Consider the following 13509-nt stretch of genomic DNA (forward strand, 5'->3'; position numbering starts at 1 on the left):
GTAAACAGGTGCTGAAACAACCTCCCAGTAGCCCTGCCTGGCCTCTGGGATGATTGATATATATGTGTGTGTTTGTGTGTGTGCAATTTTTGACCCACATAGTATGGCTTTGAAAAGAGAACGTTAATGAACATTTAAAAAATCAGGAAATTCTATCTAAAAATTCAGGTTCTTTTTTTTTTTTTTTTTTTTAAGGCCTGCACCTGCAGCACATGGAAGTTCCCAGGTTAGGGGTCGAATCAGAGCTTCAGCTGCCAGCCTACACCACAGACATGCCAGATCCAAGCTGCATCTGTGACCTACACCGCAGTTTGCAGCAACATCAGATCCTTAATTCACTGAGTGAGGCCAGGGATGGAACCCACATCCTCACAGAGGCAACATTGGGTCCTTAACCCGCTGAGCCACAATGGGAACTCCTGTGTCCCCATTTTACAGATGAGCAAGCCAAGCCCCACATGGGGTGTGGTCCCTTCTCCATGGCACACCTCGGGTAACAGCAGGGGCCAGACTAGAATCCAGGTCCTTGGACTCCCACGTCTGTGCCCTACACTGACCTTCCTCCTGACCATGAAAACCTCAGAGAAAAATAATTCTACTGAAGAAAACTGGTTACGTATTGCATAAGCAGATGTGCTGTGGGCAGAGCAGTGAACAGCCTGGGGTCTGGAGTCGCCTTGCCTATATTCTATCATTGGCTTTGTGACCTTGGCTGGTGACTTTGCTATTCTGGGCCTCAGTTTTCTTCCTGGTTGAAAAGAAATCTTAACACCTATGCCTCATCAGCGTTGTGCTGGAGACTAAGATGATGCATATAAAAGGCTCAGGGAAAGGTGGATGCTTGGAATGTACGTATGAAACCAAAATACTTAACAGGCTTGTTTTGAAGAGGAAAGGAACGCGAGAGGAACACTGAGATGACGTGTGGCACACAGCAGGTGCTGCTTGGCTGTTCTCTATCCCCGTCATCCTCCCTCTGCTTCTGGACACCCTAGGTAGACAGGACGCGGGGTGGTGGATGAGAACACCATACCGTGGAACCTTTTATTAGAACAGAGACATGTTTCGTACAGGCTGAAAAAAATTGGAAACCCTGGGAAAGTTATGCTTAGCTGGGGACACCAGATATCAAACAAGCCATGGCCGCTGTGTCACTGGGTAGAGAGGACAGGTTCCCAGGATGCTGGAGGACACAGGAGCTGCTCCCCCTCTGATGCAGGCAGAGGCCGGCTGCTCAGGCTGAGCTGGGCTGGTGGTGGGTCCCCCGGGTTGGAGCTTGTTCTGGCCCCCAGGGCTGATGTGGTCGATTGTCCTGGGTCCTTGGCCATTGACTGCTGGAGGAAACGGCTGGGCATTGGGAGAGAAATGACGCAGCACAAAGGCCCCATAAGAAAGAGCTACCGAGAAGAGTGCGGGGCATGGAATCAGGCAGATTGGAACTCAAGGGGGCCTGGGCATGTCAGATGCCCCTTCCCGGGCCTCAGTTTTCTCATCTGAAAAAGGGCAATATGACCAGTGTCACTGGTTTGTTTGAACAACTGTACAAAACATGGCCTGACACGATGTGTGGTAGTGAAATCCAGAGCACAGCCAAGCCATCCTGGTCTCTCCTCTGATGACAATGGATGGCTGGGTTTGGGGAGAAATTCCAGCTCATATAGAGGACTTTAACCCAGGCCACTCCCCTACTCCCACCTCGTCCTGCAAATGAAATCCATGCCTTGTTTCTATTTTTTCTTCCTTGGGAGTGACCCTCCAACCTACACACAGCAGAAGACATGAGGGATCCTGCGTCTGACAGTTGGGAGCTCACATGTCATAGTCAGAACCCCCTGCCCTCCACCCTCCTGAGAACACTTAGGCCATGTCCCATTTTCAAATGATAAGACTGAGGCCTGAGATCCACTCCATTTCGCCCAGACAGACACACACAGGCAGGAGAACCACAAAGCGATACTGTTCTAGTCTCTTTGGCTCAGCTCGTTAGAGGATGAGGCATAGCGTTTTGGCCAGAGAAAAGGGATTACAATTTTTGTTCTTTCTCTTTCTCTTTCAAGGAGTTGTGACTTTTTAATAGAAGTTAGTTTGTGCACAGGCATTCTATTCCTCAATTAATTTCCATCTAAATGAGGTTTTCCTGGAGATAACTGGTGTTTTAGTTCCATTTGAGCTTAATTTGTATGACTGAAGCCTCCGTTTCTGCCAATTCCCATTTGCGTGGTGATTCTAGCACTCATTACCTGGGCGAAAAGCCCCCACCGCAGACAATTGCACTGGGAGCTGAGACCGACCTGATTTCCAAGAGCAATTCCAGAGAAGAAGAGCTGGTCTCTCACCTCTCCCAATACCACTCAATAAACAGGAAATAAATTATTAAATAAGCCACATTCTGATGAGGAGGTCCCCATCATTGGTATTTACAGTGCAAAACAACTACCACCAACAAAACAAAAACCCTTAAAAACCCAAACACAAAACAACAGTATCACAGGCTCATAGGTGGGAAGTGAAAAGGAAGAGGTTGTGACAAAGCGTGGCTGGATGACACTATCTACCATAAGTTCTGCATCCTTGACACCGTTGGCCAATGGAGGAGGGGCCGTGGTTTGAGGAATCCTGCTATTTTTTTTTTTAAATCAGACAACATTTTCCATTCAGCTGGAGAAGAAAGCAAAGCAAGACACAGGCACGTGAAACTATTTGGAATAACTGTGGCAAGGAATACAGCAGAAGAAAAGATGGAAGTGGGACTTAAGGAAAAAAAAAATGTACTTTCCCAAATGTACTTCGGGAGCACCCAAAATTTTGACCTCTTCAAGCAAAGCCTTTTGGGGAAGTAAGTAAATGGGGCGATGGGGGCTGAGACTGAGACCTTCTGAATTTTGCTTCTGAAAGACTGACTTTAAAAGAGGGACAGGCACGCTATCCAACCTGGGAGAACTAGAATGTTGCTGGGTGGGGGATTTAAACTAGCTTTTCTGAATCAACTGAAGGGAAGTCACATATTGCTTTTAGGTTTTAGTCTCATGACTGAGCATCTCCTAAAACTGTTTGAGGACCTTTTCCCTTTTCTTCTCTAAGTCTCAGTGAACTTACTCTCCGTCTTTGATGAAGTGCCCAGGCCTCAGGTCAATGTTTTGCGTCATATGTGGAAAACTCCTCCACTTCCCAAAGGTGGAAACTTTGGCTCAGAGAAAGGAAGCAGTTTGCCTCACTCACCCAGGGAATAATGCACAGCCAGAAGGTCAAAGGGCCGCATGTTACTTGGCCTCAAGCCATAGCTCCCTCCCACTTTCCATACTGGTGTTTAAAATACGTCCTCCCCAGGTGATGGGTCTCATTCTCTGGAAGCAGAAGGGTAATGAGAGTGAAGCAGGGCAGAGAAACAGCAGTGTCAGGGACCAGGGGTTCGGGTGAAACAAGGTTACCAGGGCCCCAACAAGAACGGACCAAAAGGAAATATAAAGGAAATCCGAGAGACACACCAAGTGTCAGGGGGAGAGACAGACACAGAGATGCCCTGGGAGGCATTCAAGCTCTTGCAAACTTTCCCCGAGTTAGGAGGACTCCCTTGCTTGGCTTGCTCGGGTTAGGACAGAATAAAGTCACATTGCCAGGGAAACAACCAGGGATGTTGCAAAAGTCACACCAAACCCAAAGCTGCACTGGGCCAGCTGGCCACTTCAAAGCAGTGGATAGGACTCTGGAAAGGGTGGGAGTCCTCTCTGGCCAGAAGATACTGCTAGTTGGTCAGAGAGGTAGGGCTGGTAAAGACCTCTGGATCCTGGTTCCCACGACAGGTTCTGAAATGACCTTCTTGGAGGGAAAATCTGGCTGCTCCCTTCATCTTGTTTGTTTTGTTTTCTAATATCAGAAATAGCTGTGTGCTCTCTCCTGAGGTCACAGAGAAAGGCTCTGGCTTTGGGTTTGGGTGTCTCTCCCAGAATGGCTGATAATCTTGTCAAAGCAGGTGCGTCCACAGAGCATGCTGTGGGGAGAAATTAACTAAGGGGGAAATCAGAAGCAAGTGTAACTTATATGAAACCAACTAGGTATGCTCAGAAAAGCAAATGATTTCAGCCACTAATATATGCCCTAGATTAAGGCTGAGGTTAAGGTGTGCACATCTGTCTCACATCGGGTGCGTCAGTAAAGGACTTTTGCAGGTATTTTAGACTGCAGCTTTTGCCTTACATGCTGACTTCAGACTCCAACCTGATGCCACTGTGTCAGTTCAGCACCTTAGCTCATAAGCCTCTTGTTTTCATCTTTCTGACACCTCAGTTAGGTAGCAGGTGGGCAGGGGGCTGGGGAGTGGCCCTGAAATTCACCAGACATGGACTTAGTCATGAACCTGTGGCCTGAGGTGCTTCTGAGCTTAAAGCTCTGTGGGTCACCCCTTTGGGAGAAAAGGCCCACATCTCCACCCACATCCAGCCTCTCAAATCCCATCCACAAAGACATGAGGGAGAAAAAGAGATGCACAAAAATGTTAGCAGTCCCCCTCCTCCACCCACCCACCCACACATACCCACCCACACTCACACACACACACACACACACACACCCTCTTCATATAAATAAATACTTGAATACTGCTGATGGCAACTGAGAAAGAGAGCGTGCATTACATAAATAAATAAATAAACATAAATAAATAAAATAAATAAGAGGTTCGATAGGAGCCCCAGGCAAAGGGTCCCTCAGAGTTGCTTGGATGAAGGCAGTCTGGATGGGAGGGGGGGGCTCTTGGATCTGTCACTGCTGTCCTGCTAAGGAGGTTCCGTGGCTCCGGAAAGCCTTTGTCCCCACAAAGGGAGACTGGAGTCCAGGCTGGGCTCCTGGGCGGGGAAGAGGGTTATTTACAGTTGCTGTACATGCCCTACCAGGGCACCTGCCCCTGTCCCAGGCACCTGCCACCAGGCCTTCTGTGGCGACAGCACTGGCATCCATGAGTCTTGGCGGGTGGAGCCCAGGTCTGGGCCAGAGGGCATCATGGAAAGGCCAGGTCCTCCTCTGTGCCTCGGTGCCTGGCTCCACTCTGCCTGGGGAAGAAGGACTTTCCCAGTGGTTGCAGGGCAGTTTCTGGCCCTGTGGGTTGATGTGATGGGGAAGACGGGTGGGTGGGGGGGAATGGCACTGCTTCCAAGAAAAAGGAGTTTTTTTAAATGTTCCCCCCCACACACACACACTGGGTGTTAAGGGATGAAGACTATTTGGTTCTCTGCTTCCCAAAGCCCCGCCCTCCAAAGCTGGGAACTGTCCCTTCCTGCCCTCTCCCTCCAAGCCCTGGCCAGCGGCTGTCTGTTGCCACCACAAACTTGAAACTCACCCGCAAGGCTCCGGAAAGCCAGTCAGCTGGTGAGGGGGATGCCCAAGAGGTTATTTTAAGGACCTTCTCCCTCGGGCTCCTGTTCTCAGTGCCTTCCGTGGCTGAAGCAGCTGGTGGTATTTGCCTGCTGGAGATTGACTTACCCTTGCTGCCCAGCCCGGGGCCGGGAGAAGGTTGGGGGGGAGGACAGAAATGAAGGTGGGGCTTTCCCAAGCCCCTGAGAAACTCCAGAAACCAGCGGGAGCCACGGAGCATCCAAGCCCTTTCCCGCCCCCACCCCAGACTCCCGAGATTTGGACCTTTTCCCCGCAACCTGAGCCACTGTGCCCCATCCTGGCAAAATTCCTGAGAGGCAAAGGGGGTGACTTAGGCTGAGGGTGGGTGGGTGCTTGGCTGCACTGGGTAGGATCCAGGGTGTGGCAGTCTGGGCAGTGGGGAGGGGGCGGGCAGGCGCCAACCAAAGGGTAAGGCCAGACTGGCTGGCGCTGGCAACTGGCAGCCGGCCATGGCGCTGGGGAATGTTCAGCAGATGGTCCCGTGGAATTAGGCTGTTGCCAGCTTGTGGGGCCCAGGCAAATTTGGGAAGTGGGGGCTGCAGACCAAGCTGTCCTGACGGGCCACTACGTCCTTTCTCAGAGGTCACGGGGTCCCTGTGAACAGCCAAGAGGCATTTTGTGTAAATCACGGGGTGGCCTCTCCATGGACAGAAACCACTGGGCTCCTCTTCCAGACCAGGCTGCGATACTGGGAGCAGCAGACTGACCCCACCCCCACCCCCTTTTGGCTTCTACCCTCATGACCAGAGAGCCCGTGTCCTATCTCTAACACCTACTACCAAGTGAAAGAAATGTTCGTGGCCCCTACTCAGACCATCCCCTTCCAGGACCCAAGAGCCTTCTAGCTTTTGCTCTGGCCTGAACGGCCCTGGGTCTCTCCTAATACCCACCCCCCATGCCCAGCGGGGTCCATACCCATGCAGCCATGAGATTGAATGTGGGGAGAAGGAGGGCAGGTGTGATGAATTACAGCTGGCCCTCAGGATGCATCCTGCGAGCAGTGGGGAGCAGAACTCTCTGTATGCTTTCCCGGCCAGAACCAAACTTTTGAGTCATGGACCCACGGCTTCTTGCAAACCTTTGAGGTTTTTCTGTGCCCACAGAAGGTGGTTCTCACCATTTGCTCAGGCCTGAGTGGAGCCCATGGGGTGGTGTGGTGGAGGCTCCTAGCAGCCCGACATACAGGTTGAAGCCCCCATACCCTCGATTCCTCCTCCCCAGGAGAGCAGGAAGGACAGGGCCCAGGAGCCCTCAATGTCTATCACCAAGGAGAAGGCAGGGCAGGCAGGGAGTTGGGGAGGCTGGCAGAGTGAAAGGGGCACCCCCTGCAGGCAGTTGGCTCAAGGGAGGGCCCTTGCTTAGCGCCTGGTGCTGGAGTAGCTGTCTGCTGAGCTGTAGCTCCCACTCCGACTCCGGCTCCGGCTTCGGCTCCGGGAGCCCAGGCTGGGGCTGCGGGAGCTGCAGCTGCTGCTAGTGCGGGTCCTGCTCCGGCTCCGGCTTCGGCTGTGGCTCCGGCTTCGGCTGCGGCTCCGGCTTCGGCTCCGGGAGTAGCTCCTGCTGACTGAACGGCTGCTGCTGCTACTGTACCAGGAGGAGGTGCTGCTGAGGCCGCTGGAGGAAGAGGGGCTGGGCCGGTAGTAGGGGATGGGGCGTTTCCGGGCACTGCAGAGACCAGAGGGAGAAGGCATGAGGGCAAGACTCTCCCAGCCTCAAGCCAGGGAGCGTCGGCATTGTCCCAAAAGACATGTCCCAGCTCCTTAGGGAAAAAAAAAAATCCCATTACTCTTCTCTTGCAGACCTGAGAAGATTAAGGAGATGGTCTCAGTCTTGTGCTGATATGTTTTGAAAAGTGGTAATCTCACATTCTTAACACAGCCAGGCTGGGCTCAGAGAACCTCCAGCTGGCAAAGGAATGTACATCTAAACTCTAGTCATAGTTTTGCTTCACTATTTTTATTTTTACTAGAACCTTCTATTTATGGCAAAAAAAAAAAAAAAAGAGGCTGATTTTCCATTTACCGTAGTGTATCAAGTTTCCTTTTGAAATAAATGTATAGACCTCTTTAAAAAGGGCATGTCTATTTAAAGAAAATTAAGTAAGTAGTGCACTTCATAAGCAGACACAAAAATGGTGGGTGACTAAAGTTTGGGAAACACTGAATGGGTTCATCAAGAAGGACTATTTGGGGGTGAGTAACGAAACCAGAGAGGGTTTTGGAAATGCCACTCTCTTTACCTCAGCCTTCCTGCAAGTCCACCCCAAGGACACCCGGGAAAGTCAATGCAGTGGGTGCAGGACTCCGTTCCTGTGGGCCAGGCCAAGGCAGGGTGTTCTATGAAACGTCTGAAATGGTGATGCCATTATTCTGACTTTATTTTCTGGGGCACAAGTTCTTTTTCCTCCTTCAGGGCATCTCCAGGAGGAGGCATGGGCAGCCACAATCCCCCTTTCCTTGTGGGTCTCTGCCCTGAGTAGCTAATACTTGGAGGACCACGAGGAAGACTAACTGATTGTCAAGGGTCATTTGTAGGGCAGCACTCAACCATTCTCTCCATTTTGAGGACGGAGAAGTTTGTGTCCACTCAGACCTCAGGCTTCTCTTCTAGGACTTTTCTCATCTAAGATTTTACCTGTTACAGGAAACTTCATCCACTGAGTCAGACCATTCAGTCCACCACAGTGGTAGACAGCGGATCCTAGTATTCTGCATCTAAGTTTACAAAGTGCATTCCCATCTCTTTGCCCCCTTTCATTTCGTCCTTATGATACTCTTGGTAGTCATTTCCTCCCACAGTTCATGGGTGAGAAAACTAAGGTTTTGGACAGGGGCGAGACTTTCTCACTTCACTTGGAAAGTGGCACGGCCAGGGTTCCACTCCAAAATGGTGCTCTTCCCCTTGCCCTCCAGGCTTCCAAGTCCTTTCTGCACCTTGACAATCCTATTGGCCTTCTCTACACTAGGTTCAGGGTATAATTATCTATGAATCTATTCAAGCTTTCATCAAGGCCTGTGGGTCTAAGGGTAGAGTGTGTGGCCACTACTTGACTCCATCCCCACGAAAAGTCCGGGTTCTGTCCTTAGCTTGGGTCCCCATTCCAAGTTCTGCCTCCTCCTTCGATTGCCCAGCCCTGCCTCCCCGCCCCCATCCCTGCCAAACCTGACTAGGTCATACCTGATTCCCGGCCCTACCCTTGGCCAGCCATCTCACCCCGTCATAGGTCCCGCCCCATCTTGCAAGCCTGCTGGGTGGGGTGAGGGGTGGGTGTCACCCGCCCAAGGCTTTGAACCAAAATCTAATTTCAACGGTTGGGGGAGGTCCCTGACCATCCAGAAATCCAGCCTGAGGGCCCAATTGGCGGTTGGGTGGGAAGGGAGTGGAAACGAGGGTGGAGGTGGGCACCGGGGCCCTCCTGGCCTCACCTGGTTATCCTCCGAGCCTCCAGGTGGCTCGGGGAGTCTCTCCTGCGCTTCCGCATGGGCGAGTAGGACCGCCGTCTCCGACGCGCACGCTCGCGCTCCCGCTGCTGCGAGTCCTTCTCACTGTACTTGGGGTCCCGCTCCCTGAAGGGGTGCGGTGGTGGAGGGGTGTTACCGGGGAGCTGGGCTGCTTGGCTTTTCTATGTGAGCGTGTGGGGGAGGGGCACTCACTTCTTACCCTCGCTTTCCACCCCTCTGGGGCTGGGAAAGGGGTCTGACCGGGCCCCTAGGGAGGCGGGAGGGAGTAGGACAGGGCTGTGGGGAGAGTCTGCGTGGGTAGGTGGGTACTGCGGAGGGGGTGCCGCCGGGCGTGTGTAGGGCTATCAGCCTTCGAAGGCATTGCAGGGGTGAGGATATGTTAGGTGGGCCTAAGTGCCTAGTAAGAATCAGAATCCCGGCTCTCAACAGAGGGATGAGGGGTAGAATTAGATGTAGGAGGAGACTAAGGGCTGGGGATGTGAATCCTGGGGTGCAGCTGTTGGAATGTTTGGGGTGACTACATTAGGACGCAAGGAGATATATTTGAGGCCTCACTGCCACTCCTGATATGACAAAGGGAACCACTAGGATGAAGAATCATCTCCCCATCTGTAACCGCTTAATTAGAGGCTGGGTTGGAGAGGCAGATCTGAGCGAAGAAGTGGGGCCTGGGAGGAGGGGCCTATCCTGGGGGCGGGGCCAGTACCTGCTGGGACTGTAGCGGGAGTAACTTGGGCTTCTTCGGGATCTCGAGCTTCTGCTAGGCGGGCTCCTCTTGCCAGATTTGGAGGAATAGCTGGGAGAGCGAGAGTAGGACCTGGGGGAGGGAGAGAGCCTCTGAGCGGCCTGTTGAACTCTGCTTGCTGGGGTTGTCCCGTCGATCTAGCTATTTTATTCGCTTGGTCCTCAGCGCCCCCCCCCTTTTTTTTTTTAAATTTCTGGAGGCCAGGCAGAGGAGCCCGGCCTTCCCTGAGAATGAAATCCTCTACCTTTTGTATATGGTTAATAATACTATCAACAAGTTCCCCTTATTGAATTCTTAGAATCCTGGCCACTTAATAGCTGTGTGACCTTGGGCGGATGATTTTTCTCTGGGCCACTGTTTTCCCATCTGTAAAATCGGGGTAATAATACTTACCTATTAGAATTTATAGAATTGTAAATTAAATTAAATTAGGGTAAATCACTTAGCATCTGGGCATATAGCCAGCACACAGGAAATACTGGCTATGCTTATTATGTATTTTACTATGTGCCAGACTTTGAACTAATGTTTTATGTACATCTCATTTAATCCTCAACACTTCCTAGGCTTAGGTACAATTATCAATCCCACTCTATAGATGGGGACACAAACGGAGAGGTGATGTCATTTGTTCAAGGTCACTCAGCTGGTAAAGGGATTTGAATCCAGGTTTGATTGGCTCTGAAGCAACTTGAACCCAGATCTGTTTGGCTACTACCTGCTCCTGACTAAAGGACTAACTCCTATGCTATTCCCAGGCCTCTTCCCTCTCTTCTAGTGCCTCCCACTTTTAGAGAACTACTGCCTCAGTTGCTCCACCAGTTTCCCAGGAACATCCGCCCTCTTTATCAAATAGTGATTCTTTCAAATAATTTTCATCTCGCAATTGCAGATTTGATCTGCTGGTAGTTCCTGCCAGGGTTGAGAGGGATTGTATGGCCATGTTGGTGTTCAGTGGGAAAGAGGGCTGTGATGGATTAGCAATGTCTGCTCTGGGCACAGGCATAGTGGTGGGGGACGCTCTCTCATGCTCTGTGTTTGCCAGGTTTTCCTCATTGGAATGCAGCAAACTTCTCCTATCCTTTTCAATTTGAAAAGAAGTCTTGCTATGACTTGCCCTCACCTCAGTGTTCTTTAATCCCTTCCTTCTTTCATAGGTGATCATAATAACCATCCACGTTAAATAGCGCTCTGGAACTCTGTTCTTACATGCTTCCCAGGATGATGAAAGGAATGTGGACAAGGAACAGCTCCTCCATTCTTAGTCCCTGAGACAGTGTCTGACCATAGCCCCCGGAAAATTTGCTTTTGCCCGCTTGCTCTTTGGCTATACACTGAGAGACACTATAAAAAGGAAGAACAGGCTTTTGGACACTTTGAAAGGACATCAGGCATTTCTACCCACTGCACCACATGATGTGCCTTTTCTATAGAGCCATATGAATCATTTTTCATACTTAAAAATCAAAAGTAACTGCTCTTCCGAGCCATTGGTTCAATTTTTATCTTCTTTGTTAATAATGTAAATGGGGAAATTTTCCCTTTTTGCTTTGCCTGCCAGGGAGCTCAGAGTCACATTTGCAGCCCACCTCCATAGCAACTATGGTCACTGTCAATACCTGTGAGTGACTGGTCCCAGGAGCCCTTGCATATACCAAAATCTGCAGATACTTAAGTCCCTTATATAAAACGACAGTGTATTGAACACATAGGCCTTCTATAACCAGGGAGGTGAAATCTGCAGATGCACAGGACTGACGATACAGAATGGTAAGACATGTCTTTGGGACTGAACCTTCCTCCTGATTTAATTTCATCTCTCAATTTTTCCTTTAGCCTGACTTCTTGTTCTGTTTATGTCATTCTACCACGTTGACTATTTCTGTCAGCTTCCTTGCCTCCTTATTTTGAATGAACTGGTCTTGAAATAATGACCTAAGTAAGCAACTGTTTTTTGATTACATGGTTGCAAAAGAGGAATAGTTGAGTTGCTGTTGGGAATTCTTGTTTCTAGAGGGAAGTTGGACTCCATGAAGTCATGGGTTGATTAAATTGGATGGACTCTTCCAATTCCTGAGATCTCATGGCTCTGTACTCTGCTGTATTATTATTCCAAATGAGAAAAAAAATCAAGCAATAACCAATAGTTATTGGAATTGAGTGGTGAAAATTGCAGAAGTGGGACAATTTATCTTCCTGTATCCATGTACACTGCAATGTGCCTTTACAGCTCCCCCTAAGAGCAGCATCCTTTGTTTCTATCTGGATTGGTCTTGTGACTTGCTATGGCTAAGAAAATGGCAGAAGAGCTGAGGCCTTGCATCTACTGCTATCTCTTGGAATCCTGCCATCACCATGTGAACAGACAAACCTGCTGGAAGATATGAGGCCACATGGAGCAGATATGAATCAGCTGGGGTCATCCAAACCAGCCAGCTCCCATCCAACCACCAGCTGATGGAAGACACATGCATGAACCCAAGGAAAAACAGAACTGCTCAGCTGAGCCCAGCCCAAACCCACAGAATCTGGAACTAGGTAAAAACTCATTGTTACAGCACAGGGAACTATGTCCAGTCTCTTGGGATAGAACATGATGGAAGACAGTATGAGAAAAAGAATGTATGTATTTGTATGACTGAGTCACTATGCTGTACAGCAGAAATTGTCACAACACTGTAAATCAACTATAATTAAAAAAAAACAAAAAACCTCATTGTTAAGCATGCTACATTTGGGGACAATTAGCCAAAGATCATTGATACACAGGAGCTCATCCTCATGCCAATAATGACAGTCGAAAATGATATTATGTTCCAAGTCCTGATAAGCATTTTACAGTCCTCAGAACAACCCTTCAGGGCAAGAAATGTTATGGTTTTCATTTTGCAGATGAAGAAACTAAGGCTCAGAGAGGTTAATTAAAACTCAAGGCCACCAGCTCATAGCGAATGGATAGAATGGGCATTCAGACTCAAGTCTGTTCTACTCCTCTCCCTCGGGGGTCAAAGGGCACCTCCACTTTCTTTAACTAGTTCTCTCAGGAAGAAAGCACTGCAGAGTCAAGGTCAAAACTGCACTCACCTTTTCCCAGAGGAGGTGGATCGGCTCCTGGTGTACCTGGGGGAGGCCCTGGGGTTTGGGGATCGGGAGGAGTGGCTGGAGGAATGGGTGCTGGCATAGGAGGAACTGCGGGAACACTCTCTCATGGGGGAGCTCCGGGCCATGGATGGGACCAAAGCGGATTTCTTCACCTCGGTGCATTCCGGGCATGGCGACTGGAATCCTCTGCAGTGGGGAGAATGGCTGTTAGCACTGGCCTGCCCGCTCTGAGAGGATACCCACCTCCCTACCTTGGCGCAGGCTGTGGTGCTCTCAGACGCATTTCCCCATCTTAGCACCTCTGCAAAGACTTCCCAGACCGTGCTTGTTGGAGAAGCAGAGATTGAGTGGACACATACCACAAGGTGTCTGATGGGCATGATCACATCACGTGATGGAAGATTGATTCCCTCTTTTTCAGTCCCTCTGATTATAGGAATGAGAAAGCCCGGGTTGGGGACTAGTGGGTTTTTACTGGCTCTTTAACACTTGCAATCTCCCAAAGAGAGAGAGCTGTAACTAACCAGAATTAAATATATTGTTTTATTATTATTTTATTTTGGCCACATCTATGCCACGTGGAAGTTCCCAGGCCAGGGAGTGAACCCATGCCACAGCAGCAGCCTAAGCCATAGCAGTGACAATGCTGGATCCTTAACTGGCTGAACCACCAGGGAACTCCTAAATACATTGTTTTAATCATGTACCTTCTATTTAGGATACTTGATAAATTTTCTATTGAAGATAATACTATCAGTTTCTTTACTTTAAAAAGTGAATTAAAGTAAATAAGAGTAACAGTCATTCGTGGATATA

At 49.8% G+C, this 13509-nt stretch overlaps 1 protein-coding gene across 1 annotated transcript in view; it reads right to left on the reverse strand.

Moving 5' to 3' along the window:
* Window positions 1–1015: 1015 nt before the first annotated feature.
* The window catches only part of SRRM4 (serine/arginine repetitive matrix 4), a 163191-nt gene continuing 150697 nt past the window's right edge, over window positions 1016–13509 (reverse strand). The window contains exons 10-13 of the mRNA XM_021072457.2: window positions 12676–12879; window positions 9553–9663; window positions 8811–8951; window positions 1016–7050 (exon numbers count right to left, since the gene is read on the reverse strand). Coding sequence (XP_020928116.1) covers window positions 6747–7050; window positions 8811–8951; window positions 9553–9663; window positions 12676–12879 — 760 coding nt within the window. The 3' untranslated portion in view covers window positions 1016–6746. The remainder of the gene's footprint in view (window positions 7051–8810; window positions 8952–9552; window positions 9664–12675; window positions 12880–13509) is intronic.

This window comes from Sus scrofa, chromosome 14 (assembly GCF_054392235.1).
Source record: "Sus scrofa isolate SSC_HxYL_T2T_F1_AM1 chromosome 14, Sscrofa_HxYL_maternal_Yorkshire_Landrace_v2.0, whole genome shotgun sequence".
NCBI classification, from domain to species: Eukaryota; Metazoa; Chordata; class Mammalia; order Artiodactyla; family Suidae; genus Sus; species Sus scrofa.